General features: G+C 40.3%; 1 protein-coding gene across 4 annotated transcripts in view; it reads right to left on the bottom strand.

Moving 5' to 3' along the window:
- EPHA7 (EPH receptor A7) overlaps nt 1–26811 on the bottom strand; it is a 302242-nt gene that overhangs the window by 35249 nt on the left and 240182 nt on the right. For 2 of the 4 annotated variants that reach the window (XM_069726349.1, XM_069726351.1), the window contains exons 6-10: nt 22276–22400; nt 15767–15935; nt 15416–15524; nt 13393–13448; nt 1851–1976 (exon numbers count right to left, since the gene is read on the bottom strand). In XM_069726349.1, the coding sequence (XP_069582450.1) occupies nt 1851–1976; nt 13393–13448; nt 15416–15524; nt 15767–15935; nt 22276–22400 (585 nt within the window). The remainder of the gene's footprint in view (nt 1–1850; nt 1977–13392; nt 13449–15415; nt 15525–15766; nt 15936–22275; nt 22401–26811) is intronic. The other 2 variants (XM_069726350.1, XM_069726352.1) reach the window with 1 other exon arrangement.

Here is a 26811-nt window from a genome sequence, read left to right as displayed (position 1 = left end):
GATCAGTTTGATCAGGTGTGCCATTAGCATAATCGACCCGATTCTCTAGGGGAGAGCATCTATGGTCATGTGTACCTAGCCTAACTATGTATTCACATACCTAAATAAACCTGCTATAGCAGCTATCTCACCAAACAAATACATGCATAGCTCAGCCAAGAGTACACATATTTGCATCGGGGAATGCAGAGTGATTCATTGCCAGAGACCTTTGGTGGTCTCCCAGAAAAATAGAAGGATCAGGAAGGTAATTTAACTTGCACAATCCTTCTCTTCTCTGACATCATCTATACAGTTGAAGAGGGAAGTACTTACCAAATGAAATGGTCCTCCAGAACCTGTCACATCCAGAAACGCTACTCAACTGCAGATATATTGGTAATCTGCAGTTAAAAAGCATTTAAAGGGGTACTCCCATGCTACGAAATAAGCAAGTTAATATTTTTCTTGCTTTTTTCTGAAGTAACAGCCATGAGCCCATTGATTTCTATTTATAGGGCAGTTAGCTGGTCTCATCCCCTTCCCAAGGCATGGCCACCATCAGCAGCTTTCACTTGAGCTTGTTCAAAGACACCGTAATCTCTATATGCAAATATAGTAATAACAAGATAGTTTTCGAAAACAAACAAAGCAATATAAAGAGGACCTGTCAGCAGGATTTTGCTAAATTAACAACAGGCATTGTCATGTTGGCACTGTGAAAGCCGTTTTGTGGTTCTTTTGTAATTTGTGTTTGAAGTTTTCATTTGATCATATGCTCATGCTTCGGGCGGGACTGTGGCAGGAGAAAAAAAGAAAAGACCTGCCCACAATTTGTATGGGCCTCCCTTTTTAAATTTTGCGCTAGCACTGGCCAAAATTGGAGCTGCCTAATGACGAGCCAAGATCTCGATCTGTGGATGCGCCGCCAGTGGTGCCATTTTGCTGGAGACAGCTGCCGGCTTCCTTTAGTGGTGATTCTGCTCTTGCCTCCTGTGACCCCACTCCACTGCCGCCCCACTCTCCCCAGCAAGCCAGGTAATCTACATTCGGACTATAAGATGTACCCCCATTTTCCTCCCAAATTTTGGGGAAAAAAGTGCCTCTTATAGTTGGAAAAATACAGTACCTCCTACTCAGACTTGCAAGAAGATAACCAGGAATGGTCTTTTCTAACTTTTCTATGCCATGATCTACATTGAAAGAAAATTCAGAAATTCTGCCAGTGAGTATTCATATTAGGCTTACACTTGTTTTTTTGGGGGGAGGTGATATTACAATTTGTGCTAAGTACACTTGGGGCATCAGTAATCAATCCATTATTATGGGAGAGCAGATGTCAATCAAAGGTAACACAAAAAGTATAAAGCTAGAGGCGTATAAAACAGGATCCATCACTGATAATAAAAAATAGTAAAGAGCACAGTAACTACAGCTTATGTGAAAAAGCCTCTCCCACTGAAATTTATTTTCTGACTATTGTCGCAATATCTCAAAAAAGACCACTGCCCTCATAATCTTAATAAAAATGAATAAAAAAATATAATCAGAAAACAAAATGTTTCCGTAATTCTGTATTTGAATTAGTAAAAAATGAAGGTGAAACATACCATTTCAACTAAAGGCTATGCAATCAATTGCAATGAATTGCTCTCCGCGTGGTTGCCGCATAGCAGTCTCTTTACAAGAAAATCAAGATTTTGCTTTTTTCAGCTTTCTCATTCTCAGATAAGCCCACCGTGTTTGTAGAAATACAGCAAAACAAAAAGGTTCAACGTATACGTTATCATTACATTCCTGTCATATCATGTCTGGGATTCAATTCAATGGCTAAATGGAAATGTTCACTAAAGAAGACACCATCGTCTTACCTGAACCAATCACACGCTCGATTTTTATACAAGATGCATCCAACTCCTTGGCAAATTGATGGACAGCTCTATTCGGATCTTCATACGTTTCAGGGTCAATGTAGGTTTTGGTGCCTGGAAATTTAACTGTAATGATGTCAGAAAGCAGAACGGTGATGAAGAAAAGCAATGTTCACATAGCTAGAACTGTCTGTTCAGTGTCACTAGATAGATGTCAATATGAGCAGCTATTTGTGTGCACTTGCGTAGCGATGTTAGACGTACAAAGTATTATGCTATTTGTTGGGTAACCCAAGCGGTATCACCACTATCCTGCACTGATTTATATCACCCAACGTTCTTTAAAAAGGAGGAAAGTTTTGATAACATGAAGCCTAACATTTACATTATATTTGACACTGTTATTTAAGTCAAGGAAAGGGATTAAGGGATTTAAGTCAAAGAAACTATTGTTTAACTTGCAGCAGGAACATTTATCAAAGTTATTCATTATTACATCAGAGATCCAAACATGCATGTGCAAGGCTGGGTTTCCAGTGACTGGCGGCTGTCTAATAGCCTGTTAATACAGGATGACCTGGTCTCAGATGGGCACTGAATGATCTAGAATAGATAGGCTGCCACTGCCATTATCGGTGCGTCTGTCTTGCACAGGACAATGCGCTGCTGACCGAGAACCATGATCTTTTTGTGCAGCACAAAGGATCATTTCACTTGACAAATGATAATATTGCTCAATAGTCAGCCTGTTTAGACTGCACAATTATTGTGAACTAGATGGTGGCCCGATTCTAACGCATCGGGTATTTTAGAATATGCATGTCCGCGCAGTACATTGCACAGCCCACGCAGAACATTGCACAGCCCGCGCAGTACATTGCACAGCTACATAGTAGTAGTTTAATAATACAGCCCACATAATATATTGCACAGCCCACGCAGTATATAGAAATGTGGACACCATATCCCTGTTAAAAAAAAAAAAAGAATTAAAATTAAAAATAGTTATATACTCACCCTCCGTTGGCCCCCGGATCGAAGCGGTTACCGACGCTCCTCGCGCGCTCCGGTCTGAAGAGTGCATCGCAGTCTCGCGAGATGATGACGTAGCGGTCTCGAGAGACCGCACGTCATCATCTCGCGAGAACGCAATGCATGGAGCGGTCACCGGGGCGTCGCGAGGAGCAGGAAAGGCCTGTTCCTGATCCAACGGATGGTGAGTATATAACTTTTTTACCTTTTTTATTATTTTTAACATTAGATCTTTTTACTATTGATGCGGCATAGGCGGCATGAATAGTAAAAAGTTGGTCACACAGGGTTAATAGCAGCATTAACGGAGTGCGTTACACCGCGGTCAACGCTGCCATTAACCCTGTGTGAGCGCTGACTGGAGGGGAGTATGGAGCAGGCACTGACTGCGGGGAGGAAGGAGCGGCCATTTTTCCACCGGACTGTGCCCGTCGCTGATTGGTCGTGGCTGTTTTGCCACGACCAATCAGTGACTTGGATTTCCATTACAGACAGAGGCCGCGACCAATTAATATCCGTGACAGACAGACAGAAAGACAGACAGACGGAAGTGACCCTTAGACAATTATATAGTAGATTGAGCTTTCCCATGAATGCTTGTTGACAATAATCTTTAAGTATAAATTGATCTTAAGAGGGAGTAAACAACACAAGTATTTCACAAGCATGACTGTAGGTTATTCTACAAAACTAAAGTCGTTGTTCACTACTTGGACAACCCTTTCTCATACACGAAGCTTGGCCCCGGTAAAACAAAAAAGTTTATACTCACCTGCCGTGCCAGCGCCATTTCCGCTGTGTCAGCACTCACTTTTCCTGGGATTCCTGTGCGATTGTTGTGACATGTGACCCCGGCGCCCAATCAGTGCTTGCATTACTGTATCCGCCTTCTGTCGAATTGAACAGGAATAGGAAGTCAGATCAGTTGGAGCCTGGACTTCCTCTTCATGTTTAATACGACAGAAGGCGGGGACAGTGACACCAGTGCTGATTGGGCACCAGGCTCATGTATCACAATAACCACATGCAAGCCTCGGAACTGCATTGAACGGCGCCAGCACGAGAGGGGAGCATAAGCTTTTTTACTTATCGGAGCCAAACATTTAGCTCAAGAAGGGGTTGTCCTAGTAGTGGACAACCCCTTCAATGAGCTTATTTAAATGAAACACTAAAAAAGATTTTTGTCTCCCCAACCATCACGGAGAAGTGGTCACTGTGAAGCCTTTCTCTGGCTTTTTCCTGCCCTGCTTGGCTTGATTGACAGATCTTTCCCAGTTAATGCAAAAACTTGTCAATCAATGTGAGTCAGGCATGGAGAAACAAGAGAGGAGATATCAAGTGGGCAATTTACCCCAAAGCTGTCTTATTTTTAAAACTGTGTTTCTCTGAAACACTACAGGTCTGTCATTATTTTATGCTGCCATGTTTGTGGTAGAATGTATCTACTGACAGATTCTGTACATAGTTTTAGTATCAGGGTTTTTTTCTAGATAAGTTTGGATATCTCAGGAGTTTTTTTATGCAATGAGGTACTGTTTTACATAGGACTGTAGGGTAATGCTCCTTAAAGGGACTGTCAGAAGAATCAACCCTCCTAAGCTGTCTATTTTATCACAGGGCATAGGAAGCTGAATGAAATTATACTTTTGATATATGTGATCCAATGTCTTATGCCACAGAAAACCACATTTTTCTTGAGCTTTTCAATGAGCTGTTCAGGGTAATGGGGAGGATACTGACGTGTATGAGAATCTGCCTCCAGAGCTTATTTTAACTGAAAGGGGGAGTTACCAGTGTGATGTGTAATGGCCGCTCTCTGCTCTCCTGATCTCCCTGCAGAGCTGTGTGTGATTATACCTCACACATCTGCAGGTTCCTCTCATGGCTTCAGATTCCATCTTACACAAAGCCAGTGTTGCGGTACAGCAGAGCTGTAGCTGCTAATACACTGGTTATGACACATAGTTCAGTTCTATTGTTCTGTGTTAATTATATGTCTCACACTGGTAACTCCCACTTATATTTCAAATATGCTCTGGAAGCAGATTTTCATGCAAATCCCCCATAGCCTGGAACAGATCATTTACATGTAAGAAAAAAGTAGATTTCTCTGGAATAAGGAGTCAGATCACATACCAAGGTATAATTTTATTCGGCTTCCTATTAGTGTATGTCAATATTGATGGATTAGGAAGGATAATCCTATTGACAGATTTTCTTTAAATTGGTTTTCTCATCATAGAAATTTAATAGTATATTCCATATTCAAAGAATCGATCATAAATGTTTGAAAAATGTGGACCCTGTCTTTGGCACCCAACTGACATGGAACAGGTGTTCCCTGACTTCAAATATGGGGGTTGATCTGTGGGTATGCTATAAATGTCCATGCACCAAAAAGAAGGATTTAAAAAATGAAAAACTTAATCTAAAATGATGCACTAGCTTGCTAGAGATTTATACCTGAAAGATATCATAGCACAATGATAATAATGACATTGAAAAGAAGCAAAACCCAGTGATTGATTTTCTTTTTATTTTACTATTCAATCTCACTGAATCAAAACGTTTCCACGGTGAGTGCAATGGTGAGGAAAGATTATATACAACAAAGATTACTGCATAAATTAATGTTTCCTAGAGAGACGTCTATTTCTGACTTCCCATTTGAATGAATCAGAATTTTCAAACAATATGGAGCCGCACTTTGAATAGGAGGTACGCAATTAATTTCTCTTTTAGCTCTCATTTGCATAGCGCAATCGGTTATGCTGTTATTTATTTTAATGTTATCTTAGCAGACTTCTTATCTGTTCGTGTGGATGGAAAATAAACATGAATGGCCAAGAAAGGGCATAGAAAACAATAGGTTAACCTCCTACACAGTGATTTCAGGCAGGCAGATGGAGAATGAGCCACACTCTTGTTTTTTTCTACGATAAGCGGCCTGGATTCCAAGTAACCTCGTGCATCTCAAACGGGCCTCTGATGGTTCTTTATTCAAGCTGTCATAAAACATTTTGACAGGGGAACGCTACTCTGGCATACCAACATGAAATAGTGTTGGCTGGGATCTCAAGGCATTGTTGGTTGGAAACCATAGAAGGAAATAAAAATGTAAATTGCCATTCCCTTCGTAAACACGGCTAGTGTTTTTTTTTTCATCTTTTTTTAAAGCGCTTGATTCAATGAAAGATTGAAGCGCTCAGAAAATTAAGGTACAGTACGGCCTTCGCTAACCCAAGTTTAATGCTTTCGTTCCATGAGGAACAAATCAATAAGAAAAGCATTCATACTCCGGAATATTTGCTTTCTACAAAAGAACAATAAAACACGACCGACTGTAAATAGCTGGTGACCACTGTGTTTGGTTGCTGCTGATGCAGTCAGATTAAATTAATCACTAGCCTTCCCTTCAATGCATGCTGACAAAGGAAATCAAATGTAGCCTTTACCAAGAATATTTCGCTCAGAGCTGTGCTTCTCGCCAATGGAGAAACAGAGCATGTAAGAAAAAAAAATGATAGGCTGGATAATAAAGGTGCACTCCAGCTCTTTCACATTAAAGACAGCGCGATAGAAAAGCGGAGACGTAATCCGAGAACAATAATGTTATCCTGAACTGTCCACGCACATTAGATTTCTGAAGGCAGACTTAATGTCTGCCAAGAAGTCCACGGCATCTGCTGTCAGGAGAATAAGGGATCGGACAAAGTGGATATTTACCTGTCCATACTCCTTCCCCAGAGTAGAGTATGGCAGACGCTTATCTCTTTTCTCTCTACTTTGAAATCATATGTAGGCAAGCCAAACATCCAAATTAAAGAGGTAGTCAAGAGGGAATCAGTGGGACTACAACGAGTGAGGGGAAGCCCTTATCTACGAGCCAGAGTAGAGAACCGCTAGTAAAATGTCGCGAGTTGGCTGAAGCAGCGGAAATTGATAGCCAGCAGTAAGGCCAAGGATTTTTAGAACTTGCCCAAGACAATCAGCTGAAAAAGGCATTGTAATAAGGATATATCTCATTTAGGGTATGTTCACACACGCAGCATATTTGCTCTATTTTCTGGTACAGGATGCATATACACTACTTACAGTATAAAATATCTACACACATTGATCATACGTGCAGATTAAGGGTAAGTTCACACAGGGCGTTTTTGCTGTTTTTTTATGCTAATTTTCAGCTGCTTTTTACAATACCAGCAAAGCCTATGAGAGTTCGGAAATCTCATGCACACACATTGGGTTTTTTGTGTGATCAGTATATTGTGCTTTGCTGCGTTTTCTGGACATAGAGCATGTCACTTCTTTCAGCGTTTTTGCTGCATTTTTTCACCCATTGACTTGAATGGGTGTAGAAAAAAACGCAGCAAAAATGCAGGTATTATTATTTGCGCATTTTTGCTGCTCAAAATCCAAGGACATTAGCATGGACAAAGAGAAAAAAAATGCACCAAAAAAAGCACCAAATACGCATCAAAAAACGCACAAAAAACGCACCTAAACCTGCGTTTTTGACGCAGCTTCTTTCCTGCCAAGAAGATCAGGTTTTACTGCAGAAAAAAAGCAGCAAAAACACTCCGTGTGAACTTACCCTTAAAGGGAATCTGTCACCCCAAAAATCGTACATGAGCTGCAGCCACCGGCATCAGGGGCTTATCTACAGCATTCTGTAATGCTGTAGATAAGCCCCCTATGTAACCTGCAAGATAAGAAAAACAAGTTAGATTATACTCACCCAGGGGCAGTCCCAATGCAGTCCGGTCCGATGGGCGTCGCAGTTCGGGTCCGGCACCTCCCATCTTCATACAATGATGTCCTCTTCTTGTCTTCCTGCAGCGGCTACGGCGCAGGCACATTTTGTCTGCCCTGTTGAGGGCAGAGCAAAGTACTGCAATGCTCAGGCGCTGGGAAAGGTCAGAGAGGCCCGGCGCTTGCGCACTGCAGTACTTTGCTCTGCCCTCAACAGGACAGACAAAATACGCCTGCGCAGGAGCCACGGCAGGAAGACAAGAAGAGGACATCATCGTATGAAGATGGGAGGTGCCGGACCCGGACTGTGACGCCCATCGGACCGGACCGCATTGGGACCGCCTCTGGGTGAGTATAATATAACCTATTTTTGTTATCTTGCAGGTTACAGAGGGGGTTATCTACAGCATTACAGAATGCTGTAAATAAGCCCCTGATGCCGGTGGCCTTCGCTCATATACGATTTTTGGGGTGACAGATTCTCTTTAAAGTCCAAAAATTATGCTTCAGATTTTTGCCACAGATTTCACTCTTAACAAAGAATAGGATGAAATCATCTGCTACAAATTTTGTTGCCTTTTTTGCTGCATTTTTCAGGATTCCAAAGTTCAGATTTGCTTCCACCATGCAAACACAAACAATACAAGGGGGTAGGCTATCAACGCAAGACGTATGTTAAACCATAAAACATTTTTGGAAAAATGGACAATTTGATCAAATTGTTTAGGGGAAATGTTTTTTTATGTCTGAAAAGATTGTGACAATTCTGAACAAAAATGCTTGATTCATGTATGAAGCACAGCCGTGAACTAAAGTTAAATAAGTTCATGAAAAAAAAAATACACAATTGGAGACGTAAAAAAAGTGGGGGAAGTTCAATTGGTAGGGCATTATCTACTGAGCACATTGGTAGGGCATTATCTACTGAGCACATTGGTAGGGCATTATCTACTGAGCACATTGGTAGGGTATTATCTACTGAGCACATTGGTAGGGCATTATCTACTGAGCACATTGGTAGGGCATTATCTACTGAGCACATTGGTAGGGCATTATCTACTGAGCACATTGGTAGGGCATTATCTACTGAGCACATTGGTAGGGCATTATCTACTGAGCACATTGGTAGGGCATTATCTACTGAGCACATTGGTAGGGCATTATCTACTGAGCACATTGGTAGGGCATTATCTACTGAGCACATTGGTAGGGCATTATCTACTGAGCACATTGGTAGGGCATTATCTACTGAGCACATTGGTAGGGCATTATCTACTGAGCACATTGGTAGGGCATTATCTACTGAGCACATTGGTAGGGCATTATCTACTGAGCACATTGGTAGGGCATTATCTACTGAGCACATTGGTAGGGCATTATCTACTGAGCACATTGGTAGGGCATTATCTACTGAGCACATTGGTAGGGCATTATCTACTGAGCACATTGGTAGGGCATTATCTACTGAACACATTGGTAGGGCATTATCTACTGAGCACATTGGTATGGCATTATCTACTGAGCACATTGGTAGGGCATTATCTACTGAGCACATTGGTAGGGCATTATCTACTGAGCACATTGGTAGGGCATTATCTACTGAGCACAGTGGTAGGGCATTACCTACTGAACACATTGGTAGGGCATTATCTACTGAGCACATTGGTAGGGCATTATCTACTGAGCACATTGGTAGGGCATTATCTACTGAGCACATTGGTAGGGCATTATCTACTGAGCACATTGGTAGGGCATTATTTACTGAGCACATTGGCAGGGCATTATCTACTGAGCACATTGGCAGGGCATTATATACTGAGCACATTGGCAGGGCATTATCTACTGAGCACATTGGTAGGGCATTATCTAATGAGCACATTGGCAGGGCATTATCTACTGAGCACATTGGCAGGGCATTATCTACTGAGCACATTGGTAGGGCATTATCTACTGAGCACACTGGTAGGGCATTATCTACTTAGCACATTGGCAAGGCATTATCTACTGAGCACATTGGTAGGGCATTATTTACTGAGCACATTGGCAGGACATTATCTACTGAGCACATTGGTAGGGCAATATCTACTGAGCACAGTAGTCGGGCATTATCTACTGAGCACAGTGGTAGGGCATTATCTACTGAGCACAGTGGTAGGGCATTATCTACTGAGCACATTGGTAGGGCATTATCTACTGAGGACATTGGTAGGGCATTATCTACTGAGGACATTGGTAGGGCATTATCTACTGAGGACATTGGTAGGGCATTATCTACTGAGGACATTGGTAGGGCATTATCTACTGAGCACATTGGTAGGGCAATATCTACTGAGCACATTGGTATGGCATTATCTACTGAGCACATTGGTAGGGCATTATCTACTGAGCACACTGGTAGGGCATCATCTACTGAGCACATTGGCAGGGCATTATCTACTTAGCACATTTGCATGGCATTATCTACTGAGCACATTGGTAGGGCATTATTTACTGAACACATTGGTAGGGCATTATCTACTGAACACATTGGTAGGGCATTATCTACTGAGCACATTGGTAGGGCATTATTTACTGAACACATTGGTAGGGCATTATCTACTGAACACATTGGTAGGGCATTATCTACTGAGCACAATGGCAGGGCATTATCTACTGAGCACATTGGTAGGGCATTATCTACTGAGCACATTGGCAGGACATTATCTACTGAGCACATTGGTAGGGCAATATCTACTGAGCACAGTAGTCGGGCATTATCTACTGAGCACAGTGGTAGGGCATTATCTACTGAGCACAGTGGTAGGGCATTATCTACTGAGCACATTGGTAGGGCATTATCTACTGAGCACATTGGTAGGGCATTATCTACTGAGCACAGTGGTAGGGCATTATCTACGGAGCACATTGGTAGGGCATTATCTACTGAGCACATTGGTAGGGCATTATCTACTGAGCACATTGGTAGGGCATTCTCTACTGAGCACATTGGTAGGGCATTATCTACTGAGCACACTGGTAGGGCATTATCTACACTGAGCACATTGGTAAGGCATTATTTACTGAACACATTGGTAGGGCATTATCTACTGAGCACATTGGTAGGGCATTATCTACTGAGCACAGTGGCAGGGCATTATCTACGGAGCACATTGGTAGGGCATTATCTACTGAGCACATTGGTAGGGCATTATCTACTGAGCACATTGGTAGGGCATTCTCTACTGAGCACATTGGTAGGGCATTATCTACTGAGCACATTGGTAGGGCATTATTTACTGAACACATTGGTAGGGCATTATCTACTGAGCACATTGGTAGGACATTATCTACTGAGCACACTGGTAGGGCATTATCTACTGAGCACATTGGTGGGGCATTATTTACTGAGCACATTGGTAGGGTATTATTTACTGAGCACATTGGTAGGGCATTATCTACTGAACACATTGGTAGGGGATTATCTACTGAGCACAATGGTAGGGCATTATCTACTGAGCACAGTAGTAGGGCATTATCTACTGAACACATTGGTAGGGGATTATCTACTGAGCACAGTAGTAGGGCATTATCTACTGAGCACAGTAGTAGGGCATTATTTACTGAACACATTGGTAGGGCATTATCTACTGAGCACAGTGGTAGAGCATTATCTACTGAACACATTGGTAGGGCATTATTTACTGAGGAGCACAGTGGTAGAGCATTATCTACTGAACACATTGATAGTGCATTATTTACTGAGCACATTGGTAGGGCATTATTTACTGAGCACATTAGTAGGGCATTATTTACTAAGCACAGTGGTAGGGCATTGTTTACTCAGCACATTTGTAGTGCATTGAACTGGTTGGGCATTGTTTACACATATTACTAATTTAATTATACTGTACTTATAGTCAGTAGAAATAAAATAATAAAAATACATGGGTTTGACATCATGATGTACATGTGTTTTCTTCACCAAAACACTGAAAGAACTGACATGCAGCAGTTGTAAAAAATGCAGTAGTTGTCCAATTCAAGTAAAAAAATAATTATATACAGATTTCTGAAGTCTCGTAGCTTTTGCTGGTACTGTAAAAAACGGCTTTTAATGTGCATAAAAATGCAGCAAAAAAGCAACGTGTGAACATAGCCTAACAATGCTCTATAGTGGAACCTTAATTACGTATAAATGCATATGACCAGTTATTAACGCTAAGTAAACCAATGATAAAAAAAAAATTTTTTTTAAAATAAAAAATAGATTATTAAAGTGATCTAACCACCATTAAAATGAGCATGGTGCTGGTAGCCTACTGTATCAGCAGTTTCTAATTTCTGTCATACATATAAAATGAATGCGTTCTTCATCTCATTTCCATGTCCTCATTTTGTCTGCGAAGATTGATGCTCACATCTATTGTCTGTGCTCTTATTTATAATTGCTTCAACTTGCTGGGATGTTTCTCAATTGTGAGTCAAAACAGCAAACCATGTTGGAACTGAAATAATGAACTAGGCCAAAGTCAAGCAATTCTGCTGTATGTCAATAGTTACCGTGCCATTTGCATATCCTGCAAATCTACAATTTACACATTGCAGGTTGTGATGAGTCTATTTTTTCTGACGTTTAGTAGATTTACAAAACCATGCCACAACTGGAAGAGAACAAAATAATTCTGTATATGTGACAAGCTCTGCATAAATAGCTTCACTTTCGCCCCATACATTTGATGATTGACAAGAGGATGTGAAAATAGCAAAGGGCAAAGAGCAACTTTCCCATTGACCTTCCGAATTAATGAATCTCATGAGAGGTCTTCAAAAGAGTGTGAATATAACAATGTTACAAAGCTAAGGTAGGTTCAACTGTGATTGAATGGGTGACAATGACCTCAAAGTCTTGAAGGGAATCTGTTACCAGGATTTGCCACTTAAGCTAAGAACATAATAGATACCCTGAATCCAGTAATGTGTCATTCACTAGGCTGTTTAGTGAAGTTTTTACAAAATCACTGTTTTATCAGCAGGAGATTATCGGGGACTAGTAAATTTGCTGCCATCTAGTCCAATCGCAGCCTTCTGACTATGCACAGTGCACACAGAAAACTGCCCATCAGAGGTGTGGGTGGAGTTATACAATGCTCAAGATAACTGGTAGATCTGCAGCAGCATGGTGGCTCAGTGGTTAGCAGTGTAGCCTTGCAGCACTGGAATCCTGGATTCAACTCCAACCAAAGACATCTGAAAGCAGCAGTTTGTATGTTCTCCCCGTGTTTGCGAGGGCTTCCACCAGGTTTAATAAAAACTGCAGCACCCTGAAAAGTAAGCGATACGTCACTGGAATCAGGGTCTCTACCCCTACATCATGTTGCTCTCAGATGGGGGAGCAAAAACCTGGTGAAAGATTCATTTTTAGCCTACATACACAATACGATAATGTCAGCCAAACCTGCCGATATCAACAAGTTTGGTCAACAGTCTAATGAGAATGGAAGCCCCAGACAACCGATAGTCGGGGAAAATATCTATTTGGCATTTCCCATTTTTGTATCGTCTTCTCTGAAATAACATGTCTGGCAATGGTTCACTAATTCAGGGCACAGGTGCACTCGACCGAACAAATGCTCCTACATATGGGAAAGCTGGACGAGATGGCTGACGGTCGAACAGCCATCTAATATGTACGGTGGCGTTTATTTCCCCAAATTAAACATCATCATCATTACTATTATAGTTGGTAAAGGGTTTCCAAAATATAGGAAACACTTACAATGAAAGTATAGCTCTTCATCTCCTTCTTGGTCCGCCTTGCTATAGCCACAATGCCTGTGAAATATACAATTACAAAAGAACAAAACAATTTTATATACATTTTCTTATGCTTCAGTATATAAAGTACAGACATATAAAGCAATACAATATTTTATTGGTCATTTTGTTTGCAAAAGTGACAGCCATATTGTTATTGAATTAAACTATCCTATTGATAGAACATGAAAGTTTATTGCTAGTTTTGAAAAAAAAACTATCAAAACATGTCAATTAGTATCTAACTAACATCACTAATGAAAGCTATAAGTTTTCAATAGATTTAACCTAATCATCTTTTGAGCAATCCATATCAGTGATTAAAACGGCAATCAAGTGCAACAGTGAATGTGACGGTCAGAGCCTAAACCGAACTGCAGCGTTTAGACCCAGGGACCGGAAAACCTCTCACAATTATGTCACCTCGAAGTGACACATCCTGAAAAACAGCTTAAAGGAAAAGTACTGTCAAATTTATTACAGATTAAGGGGGTCTTCCGATCTGGATCCTTTATTTTCTAGCCATAAATGTCTGACTGATACAGGTCCCATGTGTCTTGACAACGGCTCCTTGGCATGCGCTTTTAGGATTAAGAGATATCCATGACTGTATAATACTCTCCATGCATTTCTATGGAAGCTCGGAAAATTGGAAGGACCTGCATCTACAGTGTAAGACAAGTGTATGACGTATACTAGCAATATGCCAAAAATGTCATAAATGTCCAAAGAGGGGACAATCCCCTCAAAAACAAAAAAGTAATAGTATCAGAAACTGTTCACTGTAACTGGATTCGGCAAAAATATCGAAAGAAAAAAAAAAAACACAATTTTTTTTGCCCCAGAGATTATCCATTCTTTCATGGCATGAACCAATCATGATAAATGATGCTATAGATTTTTCTTACAGATGTCACAATACCAAGTACGTGTACATTATGTTATGTTTTGTGACATACTTCATAATATATTGTATAAAGCAGCATTTTTTTATATTTGTTTTAATTTATTTGTTTTAAATGCCATAAAGCATTTGTTTTACTGGAAAGACCTGGCTTACATCTATATTGCGGTACCTTAACCTTAGAACTAATAGACAATTTTTCGGAACTTATTATGTTTAATCAACAGAAAATATGACCAGACAGCCCTGATGTCATACAATGGACTCGGGACTGTATACCCTTATCGCATGACAAGGAATCTTTTCAGCCCAAAACAAGGGGAGAGATCCACAGTCTATACCTTTCAATGCCTTGAGGAGCAATGATAACAACGTTCAAAGGTTCTGATGGCAGAAGACTGAGGTTTCGCTAATCTCCACTAGTTCAGCATTGCTGCCAATGTGCATTAATGCAGTCACCACGCTACTGGTCAAATGGGCACACACAAGTGAAAGGTATGATCAAAATGATGTGGAAACTACCGGATGCTCAAAATGATGTGGCAACTACCGGATGATCAAAATGATGTGGCAACTACCGGATGCTCAAAATGATGTGGCAATTACTGGATGCTCAAAATGATGTGGCAACTACCGGATGCTCAAAATGATCTGGCAACTACCGGATGCTCAAAATGATGTGGCAACTACCGGATGCTCAAAATGATGTGGCAACTACCGGATGCTCAAAATGATGTGGCAACTACCGGATGCTCAAAATGATGTGGCAACTACCGGATGCTCAAAATGATGTGGCAACTACCGGATGCTCAAAATGATGTGGCAACTACCGGATGCTCAAAATGATCTGGCAACTACCGGATGCTCAAAATGATCTGGCAACTACCAGATGCTCAAAATGATGTGGCAACTACAGGATGCTCAAAATGATGTGGCAATTACCGGATGCTCAAAATGATGTGGCAACTACAGGATGCTCAAAATGATGTGGCAACTACCGGATGCTCAAAATGAGCCTATTTTTTTATTGGTCCTGAAATAAGTCCTGTATTTTGTTTCCCAAAATATACACAATTATTACCTTCTTCCGATGATAAAACCAAAGACCATGAAGACCAAAATAATAGTGCCTGCCACGGCAACAACAGCAATTATGATGACAGGATTCTGCTCACTGGATACGGCAGTTGCTGTAAGAAGACATACAATATAATCAAAGCACAAACTAGCATAAAAGACACCAATATATAATCACTAATGCTTTCATGCTGCAAACTATTTATTAGCACAATGGCTTTGAATTGTCTTGATGAACATGCAAGGCTTTGATACTCACACAATAGCATGCATTTATACAACGACTCATTAGCAATTACAAAAAAACAGACGTTTCTAGAGTATATTTTTGCTGAGAAAAAAGTAAAAACTTTACCAGTAGCTTCTTCCAAGGTAGTGACATCGAGCCTGGGACTGTACATTCCATAACCGGCGGCAGTGAAAGCTCGAATCTGAAACACGTAAACTGTTCCAGGTCGAAGATTATTGACTGAAACAGATGTTAATTTGGTTTTCAGTGTAGAATATGTGCGTTCCTTTTGATCCTACAAAAAGATAAACCAAAGTATACTGTTAATGTGCTTGAAATACATCTAAAAAGCATTAGACACTTGAAATGTGTAGTAGTAACTAGATCAGGTAAGTCCTTCATGGTACCAAAAGTGCACTTGTTGATTAGGGTTGAGATGTAACAGACGGGACAACAGTACGGCGATGAGATGAAGGTTTCTGTCCAAAGAAATACTATAGTTTCTATCTTTCCTAAGAACCTAATTTGGTTAATTGGTACGATAAGTCATATGAGTAGTGGATTTCAAGCTCCTGAGATGTGATCTGATCAAGGACATTGGACAATGTTTCTTTGCCTTTGATTTATTATCATTTTCTATTGGATTCACAGCAGGACATCATTTAGAGAAGCCGTGTCCAACGCAGTTTTTCTTTATTTTGGAAACAACAATGGATTGATGGTTACTAGAGGCTTTGAGGGTGAAGGTGGCATGATTGTGAAAAATGAAGAGGCTTGAGTAAAAATGACTCAAGGAGGAAACAGGGTTGTGATATTGAGGTAATTGTGATGAATTTCATTGTGATGGACACAGCGGGTGCCAAAGAAACCAGAGGGTTCTACAAGAACATGTAATGAGTAGCTCTATCTTAACAGATTTCACTAGATGGCAGGCAGCATGCTGGGAGTGAAGCCAGGCCTTGGAACAAATTATATGGCTTATGAGGTAGGAGAAGAAGTATTCTGAGAAGTTTGTGTTCGAGAGCTGATTTCTGGAGGATAAATATGATGGGATCAGGCTTAACAGAAGACGGGGGATATTCCATTAATCAGAGTGGTTGAAGAGACTAGGTAGGATGAGATTTAATTTAAAGTAAATAGAATAGATAAGAAGAAATGGATGGAACAAGACAGGTAAGTTGGAGGAAGGAGATTAATACAGAGATACGTCTAATAACGAGAGCTTGGGATAGCACTATAGTAATAGCTTTTATGCCCGAGTACATCATTAAATGTTAAAATTAAGCCACTGCTAATTAGAAATTAAGGAGACTACAGACGATGCAATGGTGGAATATAGAGTACTGTAGTACTGATGCGCTAATAACTCCTACATGGATGTAAAGAACACAATAGCTAATGATAATGCTATAGCTAATGAGCAAACACAGCAATCATATGGAAGAGGGGAAGTTTATTCTACTCATTCAGTTAATTGTTTGGGGGTAGGTGGCAGAAGTTCAAAAATAATATTTGGCCCCTGCTTTACTGTAAGTAGCTGGAATACATCAAAGGTAAAATACATGATCATTTTGAGGCCTCTATCCCTTAGGGCACCTACTGATTTCTAGTACATTACATTCACTGTATATAGCTTGGCAGCATAAGAAAACAACTATGATAGCAAGTATAGACATTACTATGCTACTGCAGGTTTATAAAACCACAATTGAAATATTTATCATGAGCCAAGCAAGTCTCACAAATAAATCATGCACATATTTCAAAATTATTATAGTTTGCACATAGCTTTAGCTCTTATCCATGTAACAGTGCTCATAAAGCCACATTGGTAATGTCCATGAAAACTTCCTTTTAGTAATTATATACCATAAGGAGTGAATATCAGCAATACACTACCTAAAGATTGATTCTATACACATGGAAAATCCTATAGTCAAATTTAGGAGAGCCATAAGCCAGCGATATTCATTTTCTCTGGTAGAAACACATGTCCAATGAGGGTATTACGAATGTGCTACCAGACATGGTGGTGTTTATCTCATGAAAGCACAAAGATTGGGCATGTTGAAATCAAACCTTCCTGAACCTCGTGCCTTTAAGGAATTGAACTGGCACTATACAGATTAAACCATTAGCCGATTTACCAATATTTACAGTATATAGTGTGTATGAGAGGAAAAACTAGAGCCACAGTTAACATAGTAACATAGTTAGTAAGGCCGAAAAAAGACATTTGTCCATCCAGTTCAGCCTATATTCCATCATAATAAATCCCCAGATCTACGTCCTTCTACAGAACCTAATAATTGTATGATACAATATTGTTCTGCTCCAGGAAGACATCCAGGCCTCTCTTGAACCCCTCGACTGAGTTCGCCATCACCACCTCCTCAGGCAAGCAATTCCAGATTCTCACTGCCCTAACAGTAAAGAATCCTCTTCTATGTTGGTGGAAAAACCTTCTCTCCTCCAGACGCAAAGAATGCCCCCTTGTGCCCGTCACCTTCCTTGGTATAAACAGATCCTCAGCGAGATATTTGTATTGTCCCCTTATATACTTATACATGGTTATTAGATCGCCCCTCAGTCGTCTTTTTTCTAGACTAAATAATCCTAATTTCGCTAATCTATCTGGGTATTGTAGTTCTCCCATCCCCTTTATTAATTTTGTTGCCCTCCTTTGTACTCTCTCTAGTTCCATTATATCCTTCCTGAGCACCGGTGCCCAAAACTGGACACAGTACTCCATGTGCGGTCTAACTAGGGATTTGTACAGAGGCAGTATAATGCTCTCATCATGTGTATCCAGACCTCTTTTAACCCCTTAGTGACGGAGCCAAATTTTTAAAATCTGACCAGTGTCACTTTATGTGGTAATAACTCTGCAACGCTTCAACAAATCCCAGTGATTTTGAGATTGTTTTTTCATGACATATTGTACTTTATGATAATGGTAAATTTAGGTCAATATGTTTTGTTTATTTATAAAAAATATCAAAAATTTGAGAAAAATGTTAAAAAATTTGCAATTTTCTAAATTTGAATGATTATCCCTTTAATCCAGATGGTCATACCACAGCAAAACATTAATAAATAACATTTCCCTCGTGTCTGCTTTACATCAGCACCATTTGTAAAATGTTATTTTATTTTGTTAGCATTTTAGGAGGTTTAAAAATGTAGCAGCAATTTTTCATTTTTTCAAGGAAATTTACAAAATTTATTTTTTTTAGAAACTTATCCATGTTTGAAGTCACTTTAGGGGTCTCATATATTGGGAAACCCCCAAAAGTGATACCATTTTAAAAACAGCACCCCCTGTTATATTGAAAACTGCAGTCAGGTAGTTTATTAACCCTTCAGGTGCTTTATAGGAATTAATGCAAAGTGGCATGACAGAAATGAAAATGTGTATTTTTACCACCTAAATATCTCTAACTTCTGAACAGGTTACTACAGCCGTCAGACTCTAAAGGTACCGTCACACTCAGCAACTTTCCAACGATCACGACCAGCGATACGACCTGGCCGTGATCGTTGGAAAGTCCTTGTGTGGTCGCTGGAGAGCTGTCACACAGACAACTCTCCAGCGACCAACGATGCCGAAGTCCTCGGGTAACCAGGGTAAACATCGGGTTACTGAGCGCAGGGCCACGCTTAGTAACCCGATGTTTACCCTGGTTACCATTCAAAATGTAAAAAACAAAAAAAACATACTCACATTCCGGTGCCTGTCACGTCCCCGGCGTCCGCTTCCCTGCAGTCCTCAGGCATCCTGTGTAAGCGCCGGCCGGCCGTAAAGCAGAGCGGTGACGTCACCACTGTGCTCTGCTTTACGGCCGGCCGGCGCTGACACAGGATGCAGGAGGAGTGCAGGGAAGCGGACGCCGGGGACGTGACAGGCACCGGAATGTGAGTATGTTTTTTTTTTTTTTTACATTTACAATGGTAACTAGGGTAAACATCGGGTTACTAAGCGCGGCCCTGCGCTTAGTAACCCGATATTTACCCTGGTTGGTTACCAGTGAACACATCGCTTGATCGGCGTCGCACACGCCGATTCAGCGGGTGATCCAGCGACGTAATAAAGTTCTGGCCTTCTAGCTCCGACCAGCGATGTCACAGCAGGATCCAGATCGCTGCTGTGTGTCAAACACAACGATATCGCTATCCAGGACGCTGCAACGTCATGGATCGCTATCGTTATCGTTGTAATGTTGTTCAGTGTGAAGGTACCTTAAGACCACTATTTGGTCATGAATTGCCATTGCAAACATCAGGACCATACAATCATGATCTGAGGGCACCAATTTGGATAAAGAGGAAGCCCCCACACTCTGCTAACCATTTATAGTGATGTAGTCCCTATTAACAGCAGCATCTAAGGGGTTAAACAGATTTGGACGGTGCAAACACTGATCGTTGCTGATGCAGCAAGTTGTCCTCTGTAGTGTACAGCTGACAGCTACTGGATTGTCACCTGTATGGGGAGGCTATTCTCTTATATCTCAGGTCAGTTAAAAGACGTATTGGCTGTCATTAAGGGGTTAATGCACCCCATGATCCTGTTTGCCTTGGCAGCTGCTGCCTGGCACTGGCTGCTCCAGGTAAGTTTATCATTAACTAGGATCCCCAAGTCCTTCTCCCTGTCAGATTTACCCAGTGGTTTCCCGTTCAGTGTGTAATGGTGATATTGATTCCTTCTTCCCATGTGTATAACCTTACATTTATCATTGTTAAACCTCATCTGCCACCTTTCAGACCAAGTTTCCTTTCAGCCAAGTTACACAGTGGGAACAGGAAACTTGGCGATGGTCCACTACTTCTTTAAACCTCACATATGCATTTCAGTTTTTGAAACCATTGTGTGTCAGTTGAACAAGCAATCTTTAGTTGATAGCCCCCAAAAAGCACAGACTAGATGGGCCAATACTGTACATTTTCTGCCAATGATGAAACCAGTCTTGATCAACAGCCAAAAAAGCCCAACGAGCCTGAGCGTTATATTGAATATCTATGAACATTGCTTGTCAAGGTTGAAATCAGCCATTTCATTTGAGTTTTGTCCAATGTGCATAAGCTTGCCTATAAGGTTAAAGAGCAAGTAAACTTGTGTATTTTTTTTATATTTGTTTTAGGTCTTCTAATTCTCAGCAGATCAGTGGGGATCCGGGTACTGAGACCCTCATCATTGCTCAACCTTGGAAGGGCACAGCTCAGGAGTCTAGAGCACAGAGTCTTTGATTGAGTGCACATACACAGCGGAGTATAGATACAGTAGAAAATCAAAGGCTCTCTACTCCATCCGTACTCTGCTGTGTATGAGCTTTCAGGTAGGAGCTGTGTACCGGTGTCTCCTGAATGGCTCACTTTTAACAGGTCTTTTGAGTAATCGGTGGCTGTCTTGGAATAGTATACAAAACAATACTTGCTCTTATTATACAAAACTAATAAATAATAAATAAGTGTAAAAAAATCATTTATACTGTCCCTGTTTGCTATGCTAATGAGAGCTTTGACTAGTCAATGGGGAGTTAGTTTCCCCAGAGTAGTCGGCCATCTTTCCATGTTATCACGCCCCTGTGGGTGATAACATAATTTGCAGGAACCGACGTCATCGCCAGCTCCTGCAAATCATTGTGCCAGCCGAGTGTTGTTCCTGTTAAGTATGCTTGTTCTTTGACTCCTCCATGGACAGGAGCCATCCTCTGCACCTCTGGCCATGCGCATTGCGCCTCTGAAGGCTACGGAGGCGCAGTGATGCTGCTAGTATGAGCGGCATGCATGTGATAAATTTGCAGGAGCTGGTGATGATATTGGCTCATGCAAATTATGATATTAAGCCCACAGAGGCATAATAACATGGAAAGCAGGCAGACTAGTCTGGGGACACTAATGCCCCCTTGACTAGTCAAAGCCCTAATCAGCATAGCAAAATGGGAACTTACAAAATGCTTTTTTTTAAACTTTGTTTTCACTGAGTAGAATTACACAGTGGTGGTTAGGCTGGGAATTTAAACCTACATAGGTGGGTTGGAGGGTATGGGGGACCGGACAGGCAGGTTCCCTTTAACATGACCATATTTTAAACTTGTTTATTTTTTTTTAAATTAAATTATTTCTATTTTTTTTTTTTTTTGTATTTCATCTCCTAACATTGGATTTGTGCTTCGTGTCAATGGCAGCATAATTCTCCATATGCAGCAGCCTCTCCAGTTTGACTGAAAGCGTCCCTGCAGGGTGTCATTTGGGCGAGAACTGCATTGGACATTTACCATTCACTAACAGAATGGAGAGATGCTAAAAAAAAAAAAAAATTAAAATGAAAAGCATGTGAAAAACTTGTATACACGTTCATTATAAGATGATTACGTTTTATTAATATTGACCCAGGAAACCTATTTAAGAAAGGAATGGGTAAATATATTCTCTGTGCACGGGGAAATGGCTGGATTAAAAGCAGAGCCCATGATTTGAAACACATTTGAAAATTGGATTCGGAAACTTAAGCCAAAACAGAATCACAAAAGCAATGTATAACATGTAGTAGACATTTACTAAACTGATTTTGTTTATTATGGTTGTATTGCAAATTATGAACATTAGCAATTTCCTGTGTTAACAGCCCTTACTTTCTCATAATACTTGATTTCATATTCGGTGATGACTCCATTGGGATGTTCGGGTTCCTGCCAGGATAGATCGACAGCACGCTGCAACACTCTGTCCTTCATTACCCCACTTACTTGAGACGGAGCTAGAGAAAAGCAAGATGATAAAAATAAGCACATTTGCTATCATCCATGGCATAAAACCCTACATTTGATCAGTCTCTCACAGTGTGACTTTAATTATTTCATTAGACTAAAATAACGCACCTTTTTCATAAAGTACAATAAAATGCGGATACTAATGAATATTCAAACGAGGCCTTATTATGCTCATAAACTATAATTCGAAATGTAAATTAAAGTGCAAACAGCAGAAGACAGCATTGTTGGAGTTAGCGCAAACAGGAATTGATGGGATTATACTGACAATTAAGCAAATGAATTCTAATTAAGCCAAAAATCGCAGGCTTTCAGATTAATCTCTAGTGATACATTGACAGACCAAATATTTATTATACATGAAAATAGCACAACAAAACAACAGAATCAAACATTTTATGGCCATTTGGAGTATTAGATTTATTGGAGTATGCCAATTATCTGGGAACAACGTCATTGAATCACTATATATAGCGGTTAACCTTATAGCGAAACCCAAGATAAAATAATACCAACTTCAACATAGGCTGCCGGTGATATAAATGTCCAATTACTGTCTCTATACATATAACTAAAAAGAAATGACCTAGTCACAAATGGCGCTTCCAAAATAACATACTACCTACAAATAACTGAAGCACATGCCAAGTTACTACATCCCCATCAGAAGAAGCTAACGCGAAACGTGCGTCGGGACGCTCCCTGCCAACCAGGTCATGTATACCCCTTGAATTTATCTGATTTGCCTCCCCCCAAACCTTCAGTAGCATGCCGGCACTTTAACCACTGCACCTTAGTTATCCTTATTTGATTGCTGCCATATTTAGTAGCTTGTTTTTGCACCTCACAATAAGGTTTTGTCTCTGCAAGTATCCTAAAGCATGTTTTGCACTAATATTGAACACTATTTAGCACTAGGATCTAAGGGGTATCGTTTCTCCTTACGGAGAGTGACATACCATCTCTGGCTTGTCAAGGTAAGGAGGCTTATTCGCCGTGCAATGCTCCTCTGGGAAATATAATATGCAAATTGCCTCTTCGAGAAAAAGAGGACTTAAACTCTATAGCACCACCTGTTGGAAGTAGCGATCCTACAAGTCACAATCAACCCTTTAACGAGTCGTGCAATATGACTTAGGATAAAAGCCAAATCAGTATCTCAATTCACAGACACGGTGTTTCGGGCTGTTGGCCCTCGTCAGTGCGAAGCATGAGAACTGATTTGGCTAGGTGAGAGGCTCTGGACTGGGATCTAAGGGGTAACATTGACACCATCTCTGGCTTGTCAAGGTAAGGAGGCTTATTCGCCGTGCAATAATAATTCGCCGAGGGTCAACAGCACGAAACACCGTGTCTGCGCATTGAGATACTGATTTGGCTTTTATTCTAAGTCATATTGCACGACTCGTTAAAGGGTTGATTGTGACTTGTAGGATCGCTACTTCCAACAGGTGGCGCTATAGAGTTTAAGTCCTCTTTTTCTCAGAAGATTTGCATATTATATTTAGCACTATGCACGTTAATGTTATTGATTGTCTTTGGATATAGAGATAGGAAGCAATCTTATAATTTTATATGTAGACAATTTTGCTGTGAGGAGCCACACAGGTTTTTACATAGAGCCATAAGCTATATGGGCATCTAAATAGAGCTGTATGGAAAACTCTTTTTCCTTATTTATGTGTCTATGCTTTATGAATGTTACATTGAATACCAAATTTGACTGACATACGAGTCCAAAAGCACTGTTTGCAAAGAGAAATACGTTGAATTATATAACATTGATTAACATTCAAGAAAGCTTTGCTCCATATATAAGGTAGCCCTTTATGAGGAACCTTAGAGAGAAAAAATTCTTTATATGCTCTGGATATTTATCCATTTTTTGAATATGCTTATGGCATGGGTATAGTAATTACGTGTTCCCAGGTCCATATGTGAGTATCCACTGAATCTTTTTAAACAGTTGTGTGTTAATATTTGTTAAATAATTTTTTTTTTTAATTTTTACTTGGCATGTGCTTCAGTTATTTGTAGGTAGTATACTGTCTCTATACAGTTTGATATGTATGGACTGATTAGAATCTGTTTTCCACCATCTGACCATGTTGGGATTTTTATAAATTTATTTTGAAATCCAAGTTACATTTTATAGGAACAGTTTGTGCCCTGGGGGGATTTACTGAGTTCAGACTTATCGGTTTGGGCTGGACAACCCCTTTAAACTCATTGAAAATCTTGTACGAATATCTTTGGTATAAACATATGTCTCATCAGAAAACATGGTGCAAAAATATACTACATATTTAACAGCATTGTCTCAAGACAGTGCTTCAGGAGCACACCGCTCCTGTGCCTCCAGGTTTCCTACTTTCCGGGGGTAGTGGTAAGTGCGATTCTCATTATTGATGATTTGGACTTTTTGTGGCACTGTCTGAAGTGTGTGTTCTCCAATTGTGGAAGCAGAATGAGCCAGCCAGCTTCACAGAAGAGCCTGCACACTTTCTGGCAAAGAGCTTGTAAGCGCTGTGCTCATTGGTTAGTAAACTGGCCACCACTAAATAACTGCAGATGCGGCTGGTAACCTTGGCAACAAAAAGTACATAATATAATTAAAAATCCATTGTTCTTGAGAACAGAGTTAATTTTTTTAATAACATTGTCAATGATAACAGCCAGAGATCACGGAGATCCTACCGCTGTCATCAATTTGTGAAGGAGAACACCAGAGAGAACACGAAGATCCCACTGCTGTCAACAATTTGCCAGGTATAAAAGCAATATGTTCATAGTGAGCATCTAGTATATACACATCCAATTCCAAAGCATGGAATATACATATAAATATAAATATATACACCCTGGTATGGTCAGTACCAGATCCACAACAACAAAAGGAACTAGCTGCGATTACCAATCATGTATACAGGCTAATTGGACACCAGTTACAGATAGCATATTCCTTCATGGGTACAGTTTATAGAGCAAGAAGAATGGAACTTTTATATATTTCATACGAAAAGTAGGCAGTGTTTATAAACATATACAAAGATGTTACAAAATGGGCAAACCAATACAGCATAAACAATGACATAAAATAAAAAGAATAAACAAAAGAAATGTACTAAGCCTGATGCTGCAGGGTTGGCTCTGGCATTTATGAAGGGGAGCTCTTTGGGGGAGAGGGGTTTAACTACTACCTTTGATCATAATTCGGTATTTGCTTTTATTAACAGAACTCAAGCCCACATACCACCCCTTTGGTGACTCATACCAAGGCTGGTCGGGGATGTGGCTATTCTTTTTAGAAAGTTGGGATCCCCAACTTTTACACCCCCAGAGATCCCAGGCAGGAGATTTTACTGTCCTGTTTCCGATCACAATTTTATCTATCCATAGAGAGGAAACATGGCATACATATCATCATCCATCTGCCTGATATTAATTTGAAAGGTGCTGTTGTTATCACCCAGTGACGTATGAAAATGCGTCATGTTCGCCACTTCCTCACAATACCGGAAATATGTCTTACATAACCGTAGGACCCTTGATGTTCACAAAAAACCTCAATATTCATAACTAGAATGGAAACAAAGCAACTTAATGTTGCTTGCCTGCCAGTTCTGATCACGCTGAGGCTAAGGCCATAAATCTGTCACCTCCCCCAATTCCTCTGCAACTGAGGATAAAGGTCGACAGGTTAACTCTACTGGCCATAAATCTGTCATATCCAAGAATTCCTATGTCAGCCATGCCTTGTCTGCAAGCCAATCCTCTTTAATTACCTGTTCACATCAGGGAAGTCCCCTTGCACAGAGGTAATCTGAAGGTCACAGCCTTGCTTGAATACTCACTATCAAATACTATATGAAATGGCTTACAGATTTTACAATTATCTCTATGAGAAACATACCACAGCTCCTGGCCAGTGGAGGACGCAAAAGAGAGTATACAGGTAGGACAGCTTTGGTTCGCAGCTGCTGCATTTTGTGAGGTAAAGCTTTTCCCTGCCTGTTAAAAAAGCATATTTACCTTACAGAAAGAGTTAATTGTGACCCCATGCTGCTCTGTCTGTATACACTTTTGTTTCTTCCCCCGCCCAGGAGCCGTGGTATGATCAGACCATGTTCCAGCACGGTCAGACACAGCCATTACACAGTACATAGCAGGGGCACATTTATAAGATTATCTCAGCACAGGGACATTTAACATATCCAATTGTGAGACTTATTATTATTATGAAATATATTAATTAAAATAGTTTGTTGGAAAACCCCTTTAAGTAGATGAAGTTTAAAAAAAAAAACACCCAGAAATAAATATATAGCAGTAGAAATATCTACTAAGTGCAAGCAAGATTCATATTTAATGTTATTACACATAGATTAGATAAGAACA

The sequence above is a fragment of the Ranitomeya imitator genome, chromosome 5, assembly GCF_032444005.1.
Source record: "Ranitomeya imitator isolate aRanImi1 chromosome 5, aRanImi1.pri, whole genome shotgun sequence".
NCBI classification, from domain to species: Eukaryota; Metazoa; Chordata; class Amphibia; order Anura; family Dendrobatidae; genus Ranitomeya; species Ranitomeya imitator.
Note: the sequence above shows the minus strand (reverse complement) of the source record. Positions and strands in the feature narration are given on the sequence as shown.